Here is a 22,439-nt window from a genome sequence, read left to right on the forward strand (position 1 = left end):
CTCAACATAAATAAGTTGAGGTATACCTCAATAGAAGGAGCCTGAATATATATTTTTGCAAAGTAAAAGTTATGAAAAAAATTTAGAAAAAAAATGTATAAACGCAAGTGGAAGTGGTTTTTTAACTAAACAAGTAACTGTAAAACACTTTTAGTATCATGTCCATTTTAATCATTATATACAGTCAAAGCATTTTTAACACTATATTTACCAAACACATAAGAATCGTTTTTTGTACCTACAACACTTTTTATAATACAGTTTACCAAATACTCAATTATTTTATTTCACAGCTGATTATAATCACGCCCTTAATGTTAAGAAGTTTGATAAGCTATGAAAATATTTAAAATATTTGACAATTAACGTATATTAATAATTTAAAAATTAAAATAATTATAACTTCGTTCAACTTATTAAGAAATTATTCTGTATAACCAATACATTGCCACGTGATATAACCAGTTTATGTGTTATAATATGAGTGGATGTTATTAATAGTATACCCTACTAATATAAATACATCATCTAATAATACTCTTACACATTGGATTGATTATACCACATAAAGGTATATCGGTTATACCCTATAATTTTTTCAACTTATTTCAGCCCACCACAGTAATTCGTAACAATTTAACAAACGAGCCCTTTCATCTGAAACTTTTACCCTAACCCACACGTTAAAATGGGCCATTAGATGAACATTGCATTGGGCTTGGCCTAAGCCCGCGCTGTCAGACTCAGCGATAACAAAGTTTAATATCCATTTCTATCGCTGAATTCGACTTCAATGCGCGATTTGAGACTAGTGAGAAATGTTGGCACTACCACTCAGATTAGGCTCGCATTTCAATTTGTTTGGGATGCAGAAACGTTTCTTAATAAAAACCAGTTTAACACCATCATCAAGGCTCGTTTTTCCTTCTCCTCGAAACGTTTCGCTGAATGCCAACAGCCACTTTGACCATAACGTTTACGAAACCCCCCCTGCCGGTTCTTCTTCTCCTCAGAGTGCTAAGACCAATGATTTCGTTTCTGTTTCTCTCCCCAAAGACTCTCCTCTCTCTGGTACTCTTCTCCTCCCTATTCTCTCATCAATCACACACGCACACAGAGATGAGTGCTGCTTTTATAAACAAGTGTGAATATGAACTGTTTGGTTGCTCAGAAAAAGAAGATGATGTTATAAATGGCATTTTGTTTATTTAGCTTCAAAGGGAAGCATTATTGTATATTATTAGCTCCAAATGCTCTTTATAGGCAAAGTTTTTTTGAAATGCTCTTTTGGGGTAAACTTAAATTTAAAATAGTGAAAAATGTGAGGTGAATTGTTCATTCTTTGAAACGAAACAAAACTGAAATCATATACTTAATAGTTATTATTGTTCTTGTTGTTGCGGCCATCATTTTCTCCCCTAACGTCTTTGCCATGGTTTTGTTTTGTTTTGTTTTTTTTTTCTTTGTTCATAAGGTCATTGCCATTGTTTTTGAGTTATGATTTTACTATTTTAATGAGAATGTGAACTACGATTCAGGATTGGAGGATGTACTGATAAGCTTTATCTTGGGCAAGAGGAGGGCCACAGAAGTTGCTCACTTGTAAGAAACGAATGACTAATTTACCAAAATATGTCTGCATTTTAAACATGTTTGTGTTTACTCATTCTGCTTTTTTACTATTAGATTTTGTGTTTACCCATTTAACCCACTTCTGATTTTTAAGGCAAGCATCTCTGGACCCCTTTTTGGTTTCGTTTTATGCTCAATGACATGTGCTGCTTATGCTTGGCTCGGCCGTGGAAAGACTTGTCATATAGGCTTGAATTAGTTATACTTAGAAATGCGTTTGGCTAGGCTCCAAATTGGTCCATCTTCAATTCAGCTTTAGCAAGTGGTTATCATACAGTTAGTTTTAAAAAATTAAGAGTTTTGAATTTTGTACATAATATTGTGTGGTATCTCTGAGTCAATAGATTTGCATTCATACTTTTGCCTCTTATTTCATGATAGTGTTGTTTAAACATTGAATATCTACTAGTTTTTACTCTTAACAGGGTTTGGAAGCATATTGTCCGAAAAGGAGATACGGTCATTGATGCCACTTGTGGCAATGGTCATGATACCTTAGCAATGGTCAAGATGGTTGCTGATGAATCGGGTAAGGGTTCTGTTTACGCAATGGACATTCAGGAAGTTGCTTTACAGAAAACTTCTTCTTTGCTGGAAGAATCAGTCAGTCCAAATGAGGTATTCATGACTAATTGGCTTCTTTCTAAGGAAAGAGAAAGTTTTTGCAGTTCTAACTCATGATTTCAAATTTTGTCTTCTATCTAAGGAAAGAGAAAGTTTGAGCAGTTGTATCATGAGACTTGAGAGGTCACCCTAATGACAAAACTGCATGCCAAGGAATAAAAGGGAGGACTGTTTAGGACCCACTGTGAAAAGAAAGGGGTGGTCTTGATTCTGAAATGTGTTTGAATAAAAAATAAGTGTTCTGTCCACGAGGATCATTGTCTAATCATTACTTGTGTTGAACCTAAGTTGCACATTTTGTAGGATGAGTGTTGCTGTCTAATGCCCATCCTATAGCCATGCACACACGACTGTGGCCTTACAAAAAATGTAGGCTGGTCTTTGATCTCCTATTATTCTTATTTGCAGAGTCAATCATATAAGAATAATATTTCATCTACTTTTCCCTTCACTACTTTATTTATTTATTTGCTAATGCACCATTTTTACTTGTAGAATAGTAAAGAAAGTGAATGAGTTTTCTAATTTAGGTTCAGAAAAGGTTTTAAAGGCCACTTCATTATGGGAAATTCAAGCTTTGAAAAATATGGGGCTTTTCTTCTGTTTCTATATTTGTACATTTGTCTTATCTATGATTTCTATATTTGTTAACCTATAACTACACATATTGTTTGCTTCTGTGATTTTTTAATTATATTTATTAGTTTAACTGAGCCCAACTATATATCATGTTCTTATTGTGACTGGTTTGTACTGGACCGAACATAGTGTCAATCTTGTGGTATTTTTTTAGTAATATTGTGTTTGTATATGCAATTTCTTCTTAGTTTCAAACTTTCAATTATATGCAGAAAAAACTTGTTAAGCTCTTCTCCAAATGCCACAGTAAAATGCTTGAAGTTCTTCCAAGGGATACATCTGTTAGGTACTCATTATAACTCAAGTTTCTTGATGTTATCATCATATTGTTCTGTCTTTAGAATGTGAGTGATAACGTAAAACATCAATGGCATTTGATTTATACATTAACACCTTTTAGTCTTTAACCTTAAATTCTCTTTTACATCAATTGTTCTGCAAATACTGTGAAGGAAAACAGTATAAAACAAAAATACATTGAGATGGCTCACATGCTTAGCATTGTAAAATTTTAGCGACAAAGCTCAACTCCAAAACTGGTATGTTTTGGAGGCGTAAACTTATGAACAAAGTGTTGTGTAATTTTGTTGTTTGTTTGCTGGTTGACAGTATTTAAAGTTTATGTATATTTTGTGGATAGCTTGTTAACTGTGTGTGTACTTTTTTTTTTTGTTCTAATTGTGTACTTTTCATTTAAGTTCAATAAAAACATTGTTTCTCATAAATTAAAAAATAAGGGTCGTGGACAGCTGAAACATAGATTCCATATCTCAGATACTTGTATCATCCATGATCATTTATATCCAAATGTGCTCAAAGCTAAAATAAGGAGGTAATCAATCCTATGCCTTTAAATTTCTTATAATGTCCAGGATTAAAACACGCAAAAGTATGAGTATTTTAATCCTAGATTTGATTGTCTAGGATTACCTACTAATTTTGGCTCTTTATTAAAGTCGGTCTGTGTGTATGATATTTGCACTTTTTCTCAAGGATTCATATAGCATGGGAGTATTGTCAACCATATTGTTTTTTTTTCTTTTCTTTTTGTTTCTTAGAGATAATTTTGCGTCCAGATGAGGCAGAATTTGATTCTGTGGGTGTTATTAGGCTTGTTGCTTTCAACCTAGGCTTTCTTCCTGGTGGTGACAAAACAATAATGACAGAGTCAGAAACAACACAAAAGGCATTGGAAGTCGCAAAAAATATCCTGGCCCCCGGAGGGCTTATCAGCTTAGTGGTTTATGTGGGGCATCCTGGTGGATGGTAACACTTCTGCTCTGATTTTTTTTTTATTCACTTAGCTAGTGTGTGCTCCCTGGTTGTTATTTTGCTCATTTCTCACCTTCTGATTGACGCATGTAAAAACAACCTGTAAGACCATATTACAACTGCTTTAGTAATTTTCTCAAGTACTGGAATAATCAGATGAAATGGGATCATTAGGACAATAGAAGATCAATTAAGTTCCTCCCAAATTATGCCTGGAAGATTTGGCTTGTTATTTATGAACACAAAAAGTTCTTTATCATTACTTTTAGATAGTTTGTTGAGCAAAATTATTAGACTGTTATGGGATGGGAAACAAAGTTTTATACTATTGATTTGTGTTTTCCCATTCTGTAATGATTTTTAACTAGGTGGGAGCATGTCTTCTGACCAACTTCTTGCAATGGAGAGTGAAAGTTGGAAGCTTGCCTTTGCAGTTAGCCCTATTTTCATTTGATCTGGTAGATGAAACCAATTTTATATGTCCCTTCAGATAGGTTTGGATAAAGGCATGTGCTCCCAACTTAGGTGCTAAAGGAATCTCGGTTTTACTTTCTGATCTTCCCCTGAGAGGAGAGAGTGAGAGTGAGAGTGAGAGTGAGATAGGGATTCTTCTTTGACTAGAAATAGGAAGTGTCATGAAGTTTGTGTGAATAATTGGTTGTTATGTTTGAAAAAAACAAAGAGCATGGATTGAATCCAAGGACACCAATGCAACAGTAGATAATCAAAGTAGCTTTCTGCTCATGTTCCAGTCAGGGAAACAGAAAGTGGGCATCTTGAATTTGTTATTAATATTGATTTATGACATTGGTGATTGAGTTGGAGCTTTGAAATTTTGCTGAATCACTATATGGAGAGGTCTTATGGTTTTGCTAATTAAACAGAGATTAGGAGTTGAAAAGGTTGAACTAGTATGGGTCTAACATGCTTTTGCTGGCAGAAAGAGCCCAACTTAAGAGTCTGACTTATTTTGCATTATTTGTCCTGTTAGAATTGCATGTACAATGCCAGTTTTGTCATATGCTCTTGACTTCCGTGAAGTGATATTGTTATACTGCTATTATCTTGGGACTGTGTAAACACATATCTAATCGTAGTTCGTAACAGTACATGTTTGTTGATTTGACTAGATTCAGCACTTGGCAGCCTGAAGAGTCCTGCATATTTATATCCTTGGTCATGTTTGTCTTATAGATCTAATGTGAGGAGGCCTATTAGTACCATGTCTCAGTTATTGGGAAATGGGGATACAATATCTACCATCAATGGGTTGTGGTGGGTTTTGGAGTATAAGGCCATCAATGTGGTGGGTTGTGGAGAACAGGAGAGGAATTGATTTCTTTATATCGAAAAGCTATAAGGCCACAAATCACCACTAATAAAATTTTCAGGGATGGTCCAGAAACAGAAAGAATAGTTTTGTTTGAGGAAAACTATGCATCGGTAGTAGATGATGCATGGTAATTGGCAAAATTTTGCATGGTTGGTAAAACAATTTAGAATATGGATTTGGATTTGGATCTGAAATGATGGGATGCTACTGGCTCTAATTCAGAAGTCCGTGTTTTTGATTTATTGTTTGTTTTTTATATTCAGTGAAGAACTGCAGACTGTCCAAGACTTTGTTTCACAATTATCAGTTGAGAAATGGATCTGCTGCGAGTTTCAGACATTAAACCGATCATCGTCTCCATTACTTATTTTCTTATTCAAGAGATGTTGAATTGGCCAATGGATCCAATATTCGTCTCTTTTGCATGGCAAGAAGTCAAGCTCCCTTACGCTCAAGAATTCAAGCTCTCCTACTTGAAACAAAATGAGTCAATTTCTAGAATTTCATCATCAAGGACAAGGATGTTATGCAGAGGAAGGGAATCTTAGGAACCTACCAGCAGCAGCAGGCTTGCTACAATTTTATCCATGAGGACAAGGATGTTCTGCAGAGCCCTAGAAGCATACTACAGATGAGCAACATTCAGTTGGGGATTAATTTGCTAAGTTATCTCATTTAGTTAAAGGATTCATCCATAAATATATCTAATTGTATAACCAGCTCTGCATTGAATGAATGAAATATTCAGTTACTAAAGTCTGGGTGGAATTTCAGTTTGATCTCTAACCTTCAAAATGGTGCAATGTTGAAACCGAATCTTGTTAGCCTTATCTTGGAGCTCCCCAAAGCTAGGTTAGGGTCCTTAGGGAGCTCTTGAAAGTGAACCCCCCATCCCAGGAGATTCCCATAAGATGGAGAGCTTATGAGCCTTATCATGAGCTGCGTGTCTTGGGTTCAGTTTCAGGTTCAGATTCAGTGTAGGAAGTGGAAGGCTGTTGGAGTCTATGGGGGTGTTTGGTAAAGCTAATGTGAAGTAGGCTCGAGTCATTCTTAAATTCTTTTTAGAGATAATTAGGCTTAGGTTTTTTAGAAAAATAGTTTTTAGATGGAGATCGGGAGTGTTTTAAAATTTATAAAAAAATTCTTTTAACTCATAATAATTTATAATAAATTTTTTTTAATTTATAATAAAGTCATTTTAATTTATAAGAAAATTCTTTTAATTCATAATAAAGTTCTTTCCCGATTTGAAGGGTATTTTCTCCTATTTGAAGGATATTTCCCCTCCTAGAGTGTAGAGTGGGCTTTGTAGAGGCTGCATGTTAGGTTTTAACTTCGAGATTTTGAGCGGAGTTCAAAATCTTGGAGTTAAAACTTAACATAAAGCCGTCAAAGAAAAAAAATAAAAAGACTTAATTAAAAATTTTAAATCACTACCGGTCTTAGTAAAAAAAAAAATTCATAAAATGGACTGAACTGTAAGTCTTTTTTTTTTTTATGGTTGTTATTTCAAGCGTTGTGTTGTGTGGGTGGTGCCAAGCGAGTGTGGAAGATTCTTTACATGTGGTTTGGGAATACAATATTTAACATCAATGGATTGATATGGATTTGGATTTTGGATTTGAAATGATGGGATGCTACTGACTCTAATTCACAAGTCTGTGTGATCTGGAAATTGGAAAGAGATTCACATCTTAGCACTCAATCAATGCATCAAAATGCATCTTGGTTTGTACTTGAAAATGTGTCTTTATATAGTAGCGTATATAGTGGCGGAGCCACATTCGCATTGGGGTCGCATGACCCCAATAGCCTGATTGTTTTACCCCTATAATATGGGCCTAGCCTCGTTATCCTTTCAAACAAAAGAATTGGACCTTATTTGCTTTAATTTTTAAGTGAAACTGCTCCAAACTGCTTTTTTGCAGTTTCACTTAAAACCCCAAACACTTCAGATGCTGTACTCACAATCATGCGCCGATTATGATTAATTCCTGGCTACGCCACTGTTAGTATATGAGTAACGACTTTTGACTGATTGGAAAATACAAATGACCTGGAAATAGGGGTAGACCCATTAAGGGTCCAGTGTGGGCAATTGCCCCCTCTGGCCCTCTCACAATTTATCCACACATATTTATCTATCATATAAACTTGTTCTTTAATGTTTTCTTTAAGTATGGGGGCAAAATGCTTGATAAAATGTCTAAAAAAACTAAAGTAAGGGTAATTGAGAATGTTTGAGAGTTTTGGCAAAAAAAAAAAAAAAAGAGAATCTTCGAGAGTTATTTTCTCTCAAGAAAAATTTATATGAAAATTTCCTCTTATCTTGCCCCCACGAATAAAAATTTTTAGGTCCGCCACTGTCTGTGGAAATAAAAAAAATGTTTCAACTTGTATTCTCTTGTAATTAAGCTGGGATTGGTTTGATTATTCTTTGAGATAATATGCACACACACACACATATATATAGATATATAGTTGGGTGATGACGAAACTATGCCAGTGGTGTACGTACGTGGGTGTGGACTGTATATAATAGGTGTATAGTTTTGTATAAAGAATGACGTTTTCTGCATTGCGCTATATATACACTATATACACTATATACATACATCTCATGACAACAACGATAGGCAATTCTGTATTTTCATGTTTGTTAATTTCTTGTAAGAATAGAGCTTCCATGCTTATGTACGTGTTATTGATTTATTCTTTATTTTTGCTATTCGATCAGTGAAGAACTGAAGACTATCCAAGACTTTGTTTCACAATTATCACTTGAGAAATGGATCTGCTTCGAATTTCTGACACTAAACCGATCATGGTCTCCATTACTTATTTTCATATATATTCAAGAGATCTTGAACCTGTAAGATTCTAATGGACTGCAAGCCTTGTTCTATTCGGATTCAATTAACTGATCATTCTTAAGGAGCAAGTAATAGGAGTACTCACTAAATACTACTACATGACTAGTTCACATAAAGATGGAATCCTAAACCTATATGAACTAGGATAACTTGGATACAGCTGCTATATGCTGTAAACTAAGCATGACTGCAGCAAGTCTTTGTATAGGAGTCAAATTAGGATTGAGTATGAGGTACCTTAGTGGGAGGACACTCATATTCTCAAGACCCTATATATAGCATTGGTCCTTGGCTGCACAATTACCCCGAGCTTTCCATCCACTTCCCCATCTTGAGTGAAGTTCTTAAGTATAGTGTGCAGACCAGAAGATTGGTGCGTTGAGACCTTTTATCAAGCAGTTGGTGTGCGTCTTGATTCACAGTCAATCCCCTACAATTATCATGAGTTCACCAGGTAAGTGTTCTGCTACTAATATATATAAATATTTACTGGATACAATATATATATGTTTGATTGGTACATATGAGATGTGTATGCTAAATATGTATAGAGAAACTTACATGTGGTATCAGAGCTTATTGTACACAGATACAAATCACTTTAGTCATTGTTCCAGTTTAAGAAAATCAAGTTGTAATTTTATCTGAAGTTATTTTCTAATTTTCATCTGCCTACTACCTAATTCATAGTGAATATTTGTTTATCGTTTTGATCCTGGAAAAGCATATGAATTCTACACTTGATTTACAATTCGAGTTTTTACCTTATTCTATCATTGTTTCTTTTATTACTTGTTGGTAACTTGCATGTTTACTAAAATTAGTTTATGCATCAACTTGTAATTCAGTATATGTATTAAGGTTAGACTAGGGTAAGGTATTCAGTATGATTTTAATCCGCTGCATGATTGAAGTTGAAACTTCATTAATATGTTTGGTATTAAGCTCAGTTTTTATTATGCAGAAATAACAAATCCTTCTGCATAATAATCACTGAAACCAAAATAGACAGATTTTGACATCATAAAGAATGAAGTCTAATATTTTAGGTTTTTGTTGGCTCTCTTTACAGAGATCAAGCCCTCTGAACACTTAAGATATAGAATTCATCTACAGGTTGCAAGTCTACTTATAAAATCAGTCCTTCTTGTAATTGCTAATTCTGCTAAACAAACTGCAGAAAGAGTTTTGAAACAAGAAACATTATGAGGGAATGCAACATCATATTATTTTTCATTGCGTAAAACAGCACAAATTTGTTTTTATGCAGTGAAAAATATCTGGAGTTTTTGGGTATATTGCTAATATATCTATTAAGTTTCAATATTATTCTTGTTTAATTTTAGATTTTTATTCACCAGCATTCATGAGTTTCACAAGCATTGAGCCTCTGAATGGACACAATTTCAAGAAATGGAAGCAAGACATTGAAATTGTGTTAGGCTTGAATGACTTGGATTTGGCATTAAGAGAAGAAAAGCCAAGTGCACTGACAGCTTCAAGTACTAGGGAAGAAAAGGCTAAGTTTGAAAAATGGGAAAAAGCTAACAGGATGACACTTCTAATCATGAAAAGGAACATGGCAGACATAGTCAAGGGTGGTATTGAAGACAATGAGAATGCTAAGGTTTATCTCGAGTCCATCAGTGAAAAATACAAAGAATCAGAGAAGGCTGAAACTAGCAACCTAATGGCTGCATTGACAGGTAAGACTTTTGATGGCAGTGGCAGTGTAAGAGAGTACATCATGTCCTTAATTGACATTGCAGCCAAACTGAAGGCATTAAAGATACCAATAGCTGATAAGTTTTTGGTCCATCAAGTTTTGATGTCACTGCCACAGCAGTATGAACACCTCAGTGACATCTACAGTGCTTTACAAGAAAAATGGACACTCAATGAGCTGATTGGTATGTGTGTCAAGGCTGAGGAGAAATACAAGAAGGGTAAGGCAGTAGCTGAAGTGAACTTTGTGCATAAGGGAAATAATGGGAAGAAGGGTTTTAAGAACAAGAAACAATTTTCGAAACCAAGAGGAACAACTGATGGTGCTGGCAGCTCCAAACCAATTTCAGATAGCCTAAAGGCAGTGAAAACCACTAAGTTTAAGTGTTTTCACTGCCACAAACCTGGTCATTTTAAGAAAGAATGCATGAAGTGGAAAGCATGGATGATTAAGAAAGGTAATTTCCATTGTTTTTACATCGAAGTTAATTTAATTGATTCCCCTTTTAATTCTTGGTGGATAGATACAGGTTCACCCATTCATATTGCAAATTCCTTGCAGGGTATCATAAGAAAGAGGACACCAAGGAGGGATGAAGTTAACATTCGAGTAGGAAATGGGATGCAAGTTGCAGTCAAGGCTATAGGAGCTATCAGCATCAGATTAGGAACAGGCTTTGTTTTAGAGTTAGATGAAGTTTTTGTAATCCCATCATTAAGTATGAATTTGGTTTCAGTTGTTCAACTTGTTAGAAAGAATTTTGATTTTAATATCAATAAAAGTGGTTTGAATTTGCTTCTTAATTCTTCTTTGATTGGAAATGCTACTCTCATAAATGACCATTGGAAATTGATATGTTCTGAATCTAATACAGTGACTGAAGTTAACATGCTATCAGTAAACAAAAGGCCAAGGGTAACTGAGAATTCATCAGTATTATGGCATAAGAGACTTGGGCATATTTCAAAAGAGAGAATGCAAATAATGATCAAAGATCACTCTATTCCTAACCTTGATTTTTCAGATTTTGGAGAGTGTATAGAATGCATCAAAGGGAAAACCACAAGTTCTAGAAAGAAAGGAGCAAATAGAAGCAGTGAATTGTTAGAAATTATCCACACTGACATATGTGGACCTTTTTCAGTTAAAACTATATGCAAGAACTCTTATTTTATTCTCTTTATAGATGATTTTTCCAGGTTCTGTACTGTGTATCTCATCTCTGAAAAATCTCAATCACTTGACACTTTCAAAATTTTTAGAACTGAGGTTGAGAAACAACTTGGAAAGCAGATAAAGATTGTAAGATCTGACAGGGGAGGAGAATTTTATGGAAAATACACTGAGACTGGACAACATATGGGGCCATTTTCTTTGTATCTGCAGCAAAATGGCATAAAGGCTCAATATACAACTCCTGGGACTCCACAGCAAAATTGGGTTGCTGAAAGGAGAAATAGGACACTTTTGGAGATGGTTAGATCAATGATGTGTAATACTGGACTGCCGAAATTCTTATGGGGAGAAGCTCTGAAAACTGCTAATTACAAAACGAATAGGACACTGAGCAAAGCTTTGGACAAGACTTCTTTTGAGTTATGGACAGGGAGAAAACCAGGGATCCTACACTTTTGAGTTTGGGGCAGCAAGGCAGAGGCAAAGTTGTATAATCCAAATGAAAACAAACTGGACCCTAAAACTACAAGTTGCTACTTTATAGGTTATCCAGAGAAGTCAAAGGGGTATAGATTTTACTGCCCATCCAAAAGTACCAGGATTGCTGAAACCAACATTGCCAAATTTTTAGATGAAAATATTCCATCCAACAATGCTACAATAGAAGAGTTTGAACTAGATGAATTTTCTGGTGACAACAATTTAGAACAAAATCATACAGACTTGATTTTGCCTCTTTCGGATAAAATGTTTACAGCACCAGAAAATCAAACTAATGAAGAATTGCAAACAGAAGCTACAGATGAGGAGGACAATCTTGGAGCTCAAAATCAAACTAATCTACAGCAAAGTGTCATACAGGCTGGAACACAAACTGAGTTAGCACCTAGAAGAAAGTCTACTCGGCAAAGAAAATCAACATTGTCCAGCAATGATTATGTGCTATACTTGCAGGAAGTTGATTTTGACATAGGAGAAGAATCTGATCTAAGAAATTACTCTCAAGCCATGAACAATGTTAACTCTAACAAGTGGCAGATTGCAATGAGTGCAGAGATAGAGTCTATGTATGATAATGGAGTGTGGGAATTAACTGAAGTGCCTAAAGGATTTAAAATGATAGGTTGTAAATGGATCTATAAGACCAAGAAAATTCCAGATGGAAGCATAGAAAGATATAAGGCCAGATTAGTTGCAAAGGGTTTTACTCAAAAGGAAGGAATTGATTACAATGAAACGTTCTCACCAGTCTCAAGTAAAGATGCTTTTAGGACAATTATGGCTCTTGTTGCACATTTCGACATGGAACTACATCAAATGGATGTCAAAACTGCTTTCCTAAATGGAGAATTAGAAGAGGAAATCTACATGGCTCAACCTGAAGGTTTTATAAAGGAGGGAGATGAGCATCTAGCCTGCAGGTTAAGAAAGTCCATTTATGGACTGAAACAGGCATCAAGACAGTGGTATGTCAAGTTTGATTCAGTGATCACCTCAAATGGTTTTTTGGAGAATCCATCAGATGAGTGCATTTATCTAAAAACCAGTGGGAGTAGTTTTATCTTTCTAGTCCTTTATGTTGATGATATTCTTTTGGCTAGCAGAAACAAGGAGTTACTCATTGAGACTAAAGATTTTCTTTCGGACAAGTTTGCAATGAAAGACCTTGGAGAAGCATCCTATGTGCTGGGAATTGAAATAAAAAGAGATAGAAAAAACTTCCTATTGGGATTGTCACAGCAAGCTTACATTCTAAGGATTCTAAAACAATTTGACATGCTTAATTGCAAGGCTGGAGAATCACCTATGTCAAAAGGTGACAAGTTCAGTAAAGAACAATGTCCCACAACTAAACAAGAAGAGGCATTCATGAATGACAAGCCTTATGCATCTTTAGTAGGGTCTGTGATGTATGCTCAAATGTGTACTAGACCTGACCTTGCTTTTGCTGTGGGGATGTTAGGTAGATATCAAATAAATCCAGGGCAAGCTCACTGGATTGCAGGAAAGAGATATTTGCAAAAGACAAAGGATTATTTGCTAGTTTTTAGAAGAGTAAAAGACCTGGAATTAATTGGCTATTCTGATTCTGACTTTGCTGGTTGTATGGATAGTTTAAAGTCTACAAGTGGTTATGTTTTTATGTTTGGAGGGGCTGCTGTTTCGTGGAAAAGTGTTAAGCAAACATTAACAACAACCTCTACAATGCAGGCTGAATATGTGGTAGTGTATGAAGCTTCTGTACATGCTATTTGGTTGAAGAATTTTATGCAAGAAACAAAGATGATAAAGTCAGCATTCAGTCCTATAAAGATCTATTGTGACAATAGTGGGGCTGTGAGTTTCTCTAAGAACAGCAATAGAACTTCTAAATCTAAACATATTGGAACCAAATATTTGATGGTTAGAGAAAGTGTCAAAGAAGGTGAATTGCAAATCGAGTATGTTAGCACTCAAGACCAATTGGCAGACCCTTTTACAAAAGCTTTACCAGTTGGAATCTTCAAACAACATGTGAAGAACATGGGAGTTGTTGAAAGTATGGATGCTGCGATTGAGTGGGAGCTTTAAGCATAGAGGGAACTGTCTATCTTTTCTGCTAGTATTTTTGGTTTTGTTATTACAATTTCTATTTTAGTTTAAGTTTAAGTAGATCAGTGCCATTTAGTTAAATTTTATAAATTATTCCTTAGTTTCAGTTATGTTGAAGATTGAACTATACTTATCATGATTACAGCTTAATAGTTCAACTTAAACATTTAAAGTTTATTCACTTATTCAGTTCATTAAGACTAATGTACATATGTAGATACATACATACATTTTCTGGTATATGCATGCATACCGTAATTTTTATATATATACATACAGTAATCTTGCTAATAAGATAAGAGGAATTGCTTAAAGATTAGCAATTCATACAGTAGGACCAAGTTTACAAATGGTTAAGTACTGAGAATAAGCCAACAGATTTTTGTAAGCTCATATTTTTTTAGTATTTCATGCTTGGAAAATGACTGAGGTAAGATGCAGTTTGAACATTAATGATTATGAGTTATTTAGACAAATAATAGTCTAAGAACTTCTCATAGTCTGATGTTTACAACTGTGTCTTGACTAAGTTGATCTAAGTTAAGTTTTAGTTGATATCTCTAGCGCAATTATAGATTACTTGATGAATTATCAGTGAAGTCATTGATTAAGAACAATGCTAGTCCAAGTGGGAGAATGTAAGATTCTAATGGACTGCAAGCCTTGTTCTATTCGGATTCAATTAACTGATCATTCTTAAGGAGCAAGTAATAGGAGTACTCACTAAATACTACTACATGACTAGTTCACATAAAGATGGAATCCTAAACCTATATGAACTAGGATAACTTGGATACAGCTGCTATATGCTGTAAACTAAGCATGACTGCAGCAAGTCTTTGTATAGGAGTCAAATTAGGATTGAGTATGAGGTACCTTAGTGGGAGGACACTCATATTCTCAAGACCCTATATATAGCATTGGTCCATGGCTGCACAATTACCCCGAGCTTTCCATCCACTTCCCCATCTTGAGTGAAGTTCTTAAGTATAGTGTGCAGACCAGAAGACTGGTGCGTTGAGACCTTTTATCAAGCAGTTGGTGTGCGTCTTGATTCACAGTCAATCCCCTACAATTATCATGAGTTCACCAGGTAAGTGTTCTGCTACTAATATATATGAATATTTACTGGATACAATATATATATGTTTGATTGGTACATATGAGATGTGTATGCTAAATATGTATAGAGAAACTTACAGAACCGGCCAGGGAATCCAATATTAATCACTTTCCCAAAAAGGTTGTAATACCATGAAATCTCATTCTAAGTTTTGTTTATGATTAAATATGCATATGCTTGTGTCCTTGTTGCCAAAAAAAGAAAAAAAAAAAAATCCTTGTGCCCTAAGTTAGAGGAATCACAACCGTTCATCCCAAACCTGGTGGTAAACAATTTATTGCAGTGACAATTTCATAGAAATCGTGCAATAGATATCCTTGCTTTGGAATAAAACAATTAGAATTAACAAACTGGATCTTCTACTGGTTTTTTGTGGTTACCAGACTATACATGACTTTTAGTTTCAACCCATCAAATATATTTTATGGTTGAGATGTTACCACATAAAATTTTTTCACTTCGTCACCTAAATCCAGAGATCAATTACCCCTATCAACTTGGTTTCAAGTTAATAGAAGATCTTTGGAAGCCAAAAGGGCATTCAAATCTCGGATCGAACGTTTTCAAAAGACTCTATCTTAGTCTTTCCAGATCCATGATCATGATAGCCTTTGTAACTTAATAACCTTACCGAATAAAGTAAATTAATTAAAGGTTTAGTCTTGGGTTACACTTTGGATTTTGGATTAAGTGTTTTGGCTTTCACTCTTTCCAAATCCGTATAAGTGAGAAATCCTTGAAACCTGCTCAGACTTAAACGTTTTACTTCGCTTTACGTACTCCAAATATGCCATCATGCAAGATGGACAACATAATATAACACATAATGGGATTGAAAGTTTGCTCTGATGTAAACAAAGCAACTACATGCGGAATGATGCAACACAAGATTTCATGTAATAAGAAAGGAAATTCAATATGTAAAAGTATTAATGCAATATGAAATGCAAGCTGTATGCAATGCAATACAAGATGAAAAAATGTATACAAATCGAATGAATGCAATTCAATGCATATATATGCAGAATGAATGCAATACTGCAATGCATGATCCCTCCAAAGAATATGGATAAATATTAGGAAATCTTAGGCTTAGGTACCTTAGTAGAACAATGTTTAAACTAAAGCCAATGGTGTTTTACGAATTCGTAATCAAGTCATTTTCTGTCACATAAACATTTTTATTTCAAAATTGTCCATATTATTATTTATTATGTTTTAAAATGATATTCATGAGATTTAAATCCCAAAATTTATGGGATTTAAATTTTATAATTTTGTTTACTGTTCAGAGTAATTTATTTTCTAGCATCTGGTGTCCAATCTCTAACTTGTCAATCCTAAACCCTTATTCTTTGTAACTGCACCATAGTTACAGTTATTGAAATGTTGATATACTAAGATGGCGTATTTACACTATAAAAACTAATTAAACCCTAAATCTTAAACCCTTTGAACACTACCAAACATTTATAAACCCCAAAAAATCATTATAAACCTTAACCCTTTACAAATTCAAATTGTGATTGTATGACAACTGCTAATGTCACTTAGTCTTGAAACTTTTATAAACCCTATTGTACGATTGTATACTATAATATAACTATTATAAAAAGGCCAAATGACATTTTTGGTCCCTGTACTTTCATGAAATTTTCACTTTGGTCCTGTTCTTTTAATTTTGAAAATTTCAATCTTGTACTTTCAATACGATGGCAATTAATTAGTCTAAATTGTTAATCTCGTTTAAATCGATGATGAAAAATTCGACGTGCGACATTTCAGACATTTTACTCTACCTTGGATGCCTATAGAAGTCTATACCTGCCCTTGTATGCAATTAATAAAGAAAAATAAGAAGTTTCAATGTCAAATTGAATATGTTAAATGGCGAGTAGGGGATTAAATAGGCATCTAGGTGGACTAAAAGATTCGAGATGTCACTCATGTGCGAAGTACGTGCTTCCACATCGAATTTTTCGTTAACAATATTGTACGATTGTATACTATAATATAACTATTATAAAAAGGCCAAATGACACTTTTGGTCCCTGTACTTTCATGAAATTTTCATTTTTGTTTTGTTATTTTAATTATGAAAATTTCAATCTTATACTTTCAATACGATGACAGTTAATTAGTCTAAATCGTTAATCTCGTTTAAATCAATGATGGAAAATTCGACGTGCATTGTACATGACATTTCAGACATCTTACTCTACCTTGGATGCTTATATAAGTCTATACCTGCCATTTTACGCAATCAATAAAGAAAAATAAGAAATTTCAATGTCAAACTGAATATGTTAAATGGCGAGTAGGGGTTTAAATAGGCATCTAGGTGGACTAAAAGATTCGAGATGTCACTCATGTGCGAAGCACGTGCTTCCACGTTTGATTTTCCGTCAACAATTTAAACGATATTTTTTCTTTTGCCACAACAATTTAAATAATGTTAACTATTTGGATTTAATTGCTTATCATATAGAAATTACAGGTCCAAAATCGCCAAAAATAAAGTACATGACCAAAGTGGAAATTTAGTAAAAGTACAGGGACCAAAAGTGTCATTTGGCCTTACAAAAACCAACATTTGGCTCAGATGGTGGGTCGCACTTCTTTGATGGTGGGTTGCACTTCTTTGAAGTATAAAGTTAGGCGTTCAAATCCTCCCAACTACAAACAAAGTAATTTTTTTTTTCCCATACTATGGAGAATACATGTGGCAGTGAGTAACATGGAATGACGATGACACATTGTGCATAGACAAAAAGGAGATGACACATGGCACGTGGACAATATAGAGATGAGTGACATATGGTGGTGGTCCAACAAAGGTTTGATGGTGGTTCGGCGAAGGTTCGACTGTTGTCTAGCGAAGGTCTAGTAGTGGTCTGGCAATGGCTCGATGGTGGCCTTTGGTGGTCAAGTGGGTGGTCGATGCCACGTGGCGTCGATAGGTGGTGACATGTGATATGGGTCTTGGAGCGACATGTGGCAAAGGAAAAGATTGTAGTTGACATCCAAGTTTAATAAGGGCAACCTTGTCATTTTCAAAGTAGAAACATATTACTCAATGCATATGAGCATAGTTGGCATCCACTTTCCATGAGGGTTTTTTTGTAATTTATGAGATCTCAAGGGCTGATCTATGCAAAAACACGTTAGATCTCAGAAGTATCCTTCTAATTAATTATAAATGGAGAAGGATCTGTGACATCCTGTTTTCTACACAAGTTTTCTATGAGGCCCATTTCATATAGGATTTCAACGATCCAAACTATTTATTTTTTAAGTTTCTATTAAAAGATCATTCTTGCAAAAAATTTGGTAATCATAAACCATTTATTTACAAAGATGAAATAGTCAACAAAATAAACACTTGAAAATGTTTACCATTTAATCTTTGTAGGTAAATGGTTTCTGATTCACCTAATTTTTTGCAAGAATGATCCTTTAATGGAAACTTAAAAAATAGACGGTTCAGATCGTTGAAATCCTATATGGAGTAGGCCCCATTAAAAACTTGTGTAAAAAATAGGATGCCACGGATCTGCCCCATTATAAAGTATCCTATTTGATAAGGAGGTGCGTGCAAGCTATTACTACAAGTGGACGGAAGTGATGCCCTTTAATTTTTTTTTGTTACAAATATATGGACCTTTAGTTAGATGACGATTCATCGTAATATTAACTCTAGGGTAGTGCTTAGGTCACCCCCAGGAGTACCTGTAGGTCACTCCACCCACCAAAAATGCTTATTTGGCAATGTAGGCTCAAGATTGGAACCGTTCATGTTTTAGATCACTTATTAAAGATCATTTCTGCAAAAAATCAACTCAATCAGAAATCGTTTGGTTTTATAATTGTTATCAAATAAATGGAATAAAAGGACGGTTTGGTCAAGAAACTATTCTTTAAATACAAACTGTCCATTTATTCAATTTATTCGATAACAGTTATATAACCAAACAATTTCTGATTAAGTTGATTTTTTACCGATATGATCTTTAATAGGTGATCTAAAAAATGAACGGTTCCGATCCTGAAATATTCAACTGGGGGTGATCCCTAGGGTGACCCAAGTATATGGAGGTCACCCCTGGGGGTGACCCAAGTATTGTCCAATAACTCCAAGCATGCAAAACTTATACAATAGAACATGTACGATATACCTAATTAAACTCAACTGAAATATTCTATAAAAAAAAAAAAAAAAAAAACACCTGTCCTTCAGTACATGTTTAAGAAGAGTCAAGATTCAAGAAGCAAGACTCAATCTCTTGTAGACAACTTTTCTACGGCAAATCATAAGACAATGGGCTATTATATATATATATACATTTCGTATTCTTATCCATCACACAAACACTTAAATATGGAACTCAGAAATTCAACACCTTCAAATTCATTGAACCTGGACGCAGTTTATGTTCTTCCCGTCTTACTTGGTGACAGGCTGAGCTAGGATATACATGCACTTGCAACTTAAACATATATTATATATTTTATATAAATAATACAATAAAATTTGGCACACGAAACAGCGATGTTGTACGCACTCATTTGAGAATTATATACTTTCTTATGTTCTTTATTAACTATTGTTAACTGTCTGTTGGATACAAATTGCAATAGTACTTCTCTAGCTTCCCCAAAAAGAAAAATTGTAATAGATCTCTTTACCAAAAAAATTGTGTTTATCTTTCTTACGTTGCGAGTGTATCCATATCTACGTATAGGTGGTGATGTGCATGTACTGTGACGGTGATGTTAGAGATACTTTAGAACCAAATAAGGTAAACGCATGTGCAAATTTTAATTTCTGAAGCAAACTTGGATAGTGAATGACCATTTAGTTTTGTGATGGAATTTTGCTAAATATCATATATAGACGACAGTAATTGATTAATAAAAATATCAAAACTCATAGATATATGACAGTTAATTAATAAAAAGAAAATCAAACTTAAATAAGAAATTTTACTTATATCAAACGATCGGGAGAAAAGTAAAAAGAACACTTACTATTTTAGTAAAACATGCTTGTTAAACCTAGCTATATGCAATTAGTCTCAGCTCATGTTGTTAAGTGTGTTAGGACTCCAAAGGTATGATGGCGAACCCATATAAAAATATCTTTGAAATATTTTATCGAACATGTACTTTATTATAAAAAAAAAAAAAGTAAATTACACGTAGGTACCTCAGGTTTACACTGTTTTTCACTTGGGTACTACAATAAAAAAAAGTTGCATAGACGTACGTAGCTCAACTACCATTTTTTTACACTTAGATACCTTTGTCAACATTTCCGTCTGCTAGGCCGTTAACTGCCTATGTAGCACAATGACGTGGCTTAAAAAAATGCCATGTGGACAAAAAAATAATAAAATAAATAAAATAAAAGTTAAAAATACAAATAATTATTAAAAACAAAAAAATTAATAATTAAATTACAAAAAAAACTCTCTCTCTCTCTCTCTCTCTCTCTCTCTCTCTCTCTCACCTCTCCCCCACGCCCAGCCAGCCCTCCTTCCCTCTCAGCCAGCCCTTCCTCCCGCCGACCCCACCCACCTCGCAGCCGACCCACCCTGCCAACCCCACCCACCCTGCCGCCGACCCACCCCGTCGACAGCCCCTCTTCTCTCTCTCTGCCCCACTCTCTCTCCCTACCCCTCACTTTCTCTCTCTGACTCATTCTCTCTACCCGAAACCCCAGGTCCCTAGAATAACCCAGCCCCTCCCGACCGTCACCCTCCCCTTGCGTCCGTCCGAAACCAGCCCAACCCCAGCCCTTCACTCTCTCTCCCCACCCCTCTCCTCTCTTTCTCTACCCTACTCTCTCTTTCTCTCTCCTCGAAACCCCAGCCCAGCCCCAGCCCCCACCCAACATCACCATCGAAACCCAACCCAACCCAAACCCAGCCCTTCCCCGCCCTGAGCTCCACCCACCCTCCTCATTCAGATCTAAGAGAGAGAGAGAGAGTGACAGAAAGAGAGAGAAAGAGTGAAAGAGAGAGATGAAGCTGGTGGCTGGAGAGGGGGAGGGAGGTGGGTGGGTTGGGTGGCCGACGCGGGGGAGGTGGATGAAGGAGGGTTCGGGGCTGGGGTTTTGGGGAGAGAGAGAGTGAGTCAAAGAGAGAAAGTGAGGGGCGAGGGGAGAGAAAGTGGGGCAAAGAGAGAGGAGAGGGGCAGTTGGCGGGGTGGGTCAGCGGCAGGGTGCGTGGGGTTGGCGGGAGGGAGGGAGGGAGCGAGGGGTGGCTGGGTTCTTTTTTGTTTTTTTATTTGTTTTTGTGTTTTTGTTTTAATTTAATTATTTAAGTTTTTAATTTTTTTAGTTTTTTTTTAAAGTTTATTTCATTTATTATTATTTTTTTGTCCACGTGGTATTTTTTTTAAAGCCATGTCAAAGTGTCACATTGACACTTAACGGTCTAGCAGACGAAAAGTTAACGGAGGTACCTAAATGTCAAAAAATGATAGTTAAGGTACGTCTATGCAACTTCTTTTTTATTGGGCTATCTAAGTTAAAAATGGTGTAAACTTGAGGTACTGTAATTTGTTCTAAAAAAAAATGAATAAACCTAAGTTGTTGGGATGAATTAATTAATGGTAAAAATATATACGGATCACGGCTTTTCGGCTTTACCAATGGCCAATATTCTGTGGCTGAGCACGTAGATGAGCAGGAATCACACTTGAACTGACCCAGTAGAACTTGACTTGCCATACATAGTAGGCAAAAGGCTTTCAAAGTCAACTACATGGATGGATGAGAATTTATATTTAATTTTATGCCGACTATCAGATTTAATTACAGCGCAACTTAATTGCTAGCTAGCTAGCTAGTGTGTATGTGATTAATTAAGTCAATGGCTATATAAAATTCCCTATTTGATTTGTTTAAATGTTGACTTCAGGATTATTGGACATCATCAATTACTTCAGGATCATGTCTCCATCTTATCATCTTTTAATGACTCCTATCAATTACTTCATCGATCGATTAAATATATTTTGTTTGTTTGGTCGAATTTGCATTCATGTCGCCGCTCTTCGAAGCTATATAAGCAAGAGCCTCGAACCAGATACTCATACTGTTCGAGTTATTGTTTTCGTATATTTGTCTGGTAATTAACCATCTCCATCATTTGCTAAGAATTATGTATATATATATATATATATATATAAACACTAGTCCATTCTAATGAGAATCTCCTCATTTAAGACGAAATTGGGAATCTCTTATGAGATTTATTTTAGATTGTAATTTACGAACCATTTATTTTAAGATGCTATATCGATCTTTTTAGTTAGAACAATTTGGATTGATATATTTAAATTTTTTTGTTTTATTCATCTATATATATATATATATACATATTAGTCTATTCTTACGTTCTCTATCCAAGAGGCCTTTTTTATTGTACGAATAATATATTTTTA

At 35.1% G+C, this 22,439-nt stretch overlaps 1 protein-coding gene across 3 annotated transcripts; it reads left to right on the top strand.

Moving 5' to 3' along the window:
• The first annotated feature begins 802 nt into the window (after positions 1 to 802).
• LOC147277390 (S-adenosyl-L-methionine-dependent methyltransferases superfamily protein) lies at positions 803 to 6,249 on the top strand. 3 transcript variants are annotated; one of them, XM_086254683.1, is made up of 6 exons: positions 803 to 1,071; positions 1,539 to 1,602; positions 2,058 to 2,250; positions 3,108 to 3,181; positions 4,006 to 4,161; positions 5,764 to 6,249. In XM_086254683.1, exons 1-6 carry the CDS (start codon positions 819 to 821, stop codon positions 5,888 to 5,890), a joined length of 867 nt encoding a protein of 288 aa, XP_086110809.1. In that variant the 5' UTR covers positions 803 to 818; the 3' UTR covers positions 5,891 to 6,249. The 3 variants fall into 3 exon arrangements, with proteins under 3 accessions (XP_086110809.1, XP_086110810.1, XP_086110811.1); XM_086254684.1 differs by lacking the exon at positions 5,764 to 6,249 and adding an exon at positions 5,298 to 5,726; XM_086254685.1 differs by lacking the exon at positions 4,006 to 4,161.
• The last annotated feature ends 16,190 nt before the right edge of the window (positions 6,250 to 22,439 follow it).

The sequence above is a fragment of the Dryas octopetala genome, chromosome 8 (genome assembly GCF_963921425.1).
Source record: "Dryas octopetala chromosome 8, drDryOcto1.1, whole genome shotgun sequence".
Classification (NCBI taxonomy): domain Eukaryota; kingdom Viridiplantae; phylum Streptophyta; class Magnoliopsida; order Rosales; family Rosaceae; genus Dryas; species Dryas octopetala.

Bases quoted from the DNA above. Each gene is read 5' to 3' on its own strand.
- LOC147277390 (XM_086254683.1), top strand. From the start codon at position 819: ATGTTGGCACTACCACTCAGATTAGGCTCGCATTTCAATTTGTTTGGG. The intron at 1,072-1,538 runs GTACTCTTCTCC...ACTACGATTCAG, and splicing joins CAAAGACTCTCCTCTCTCTG to GATTGGAGGATGTACTGATA. The intron at 4,162-5,763 runs GTAACACTTCTG...TTTTATATTCAG, and splicing joins GTGGGGCATCCTGGTGGATG to TGAAGAACTGCAGACTGTCC.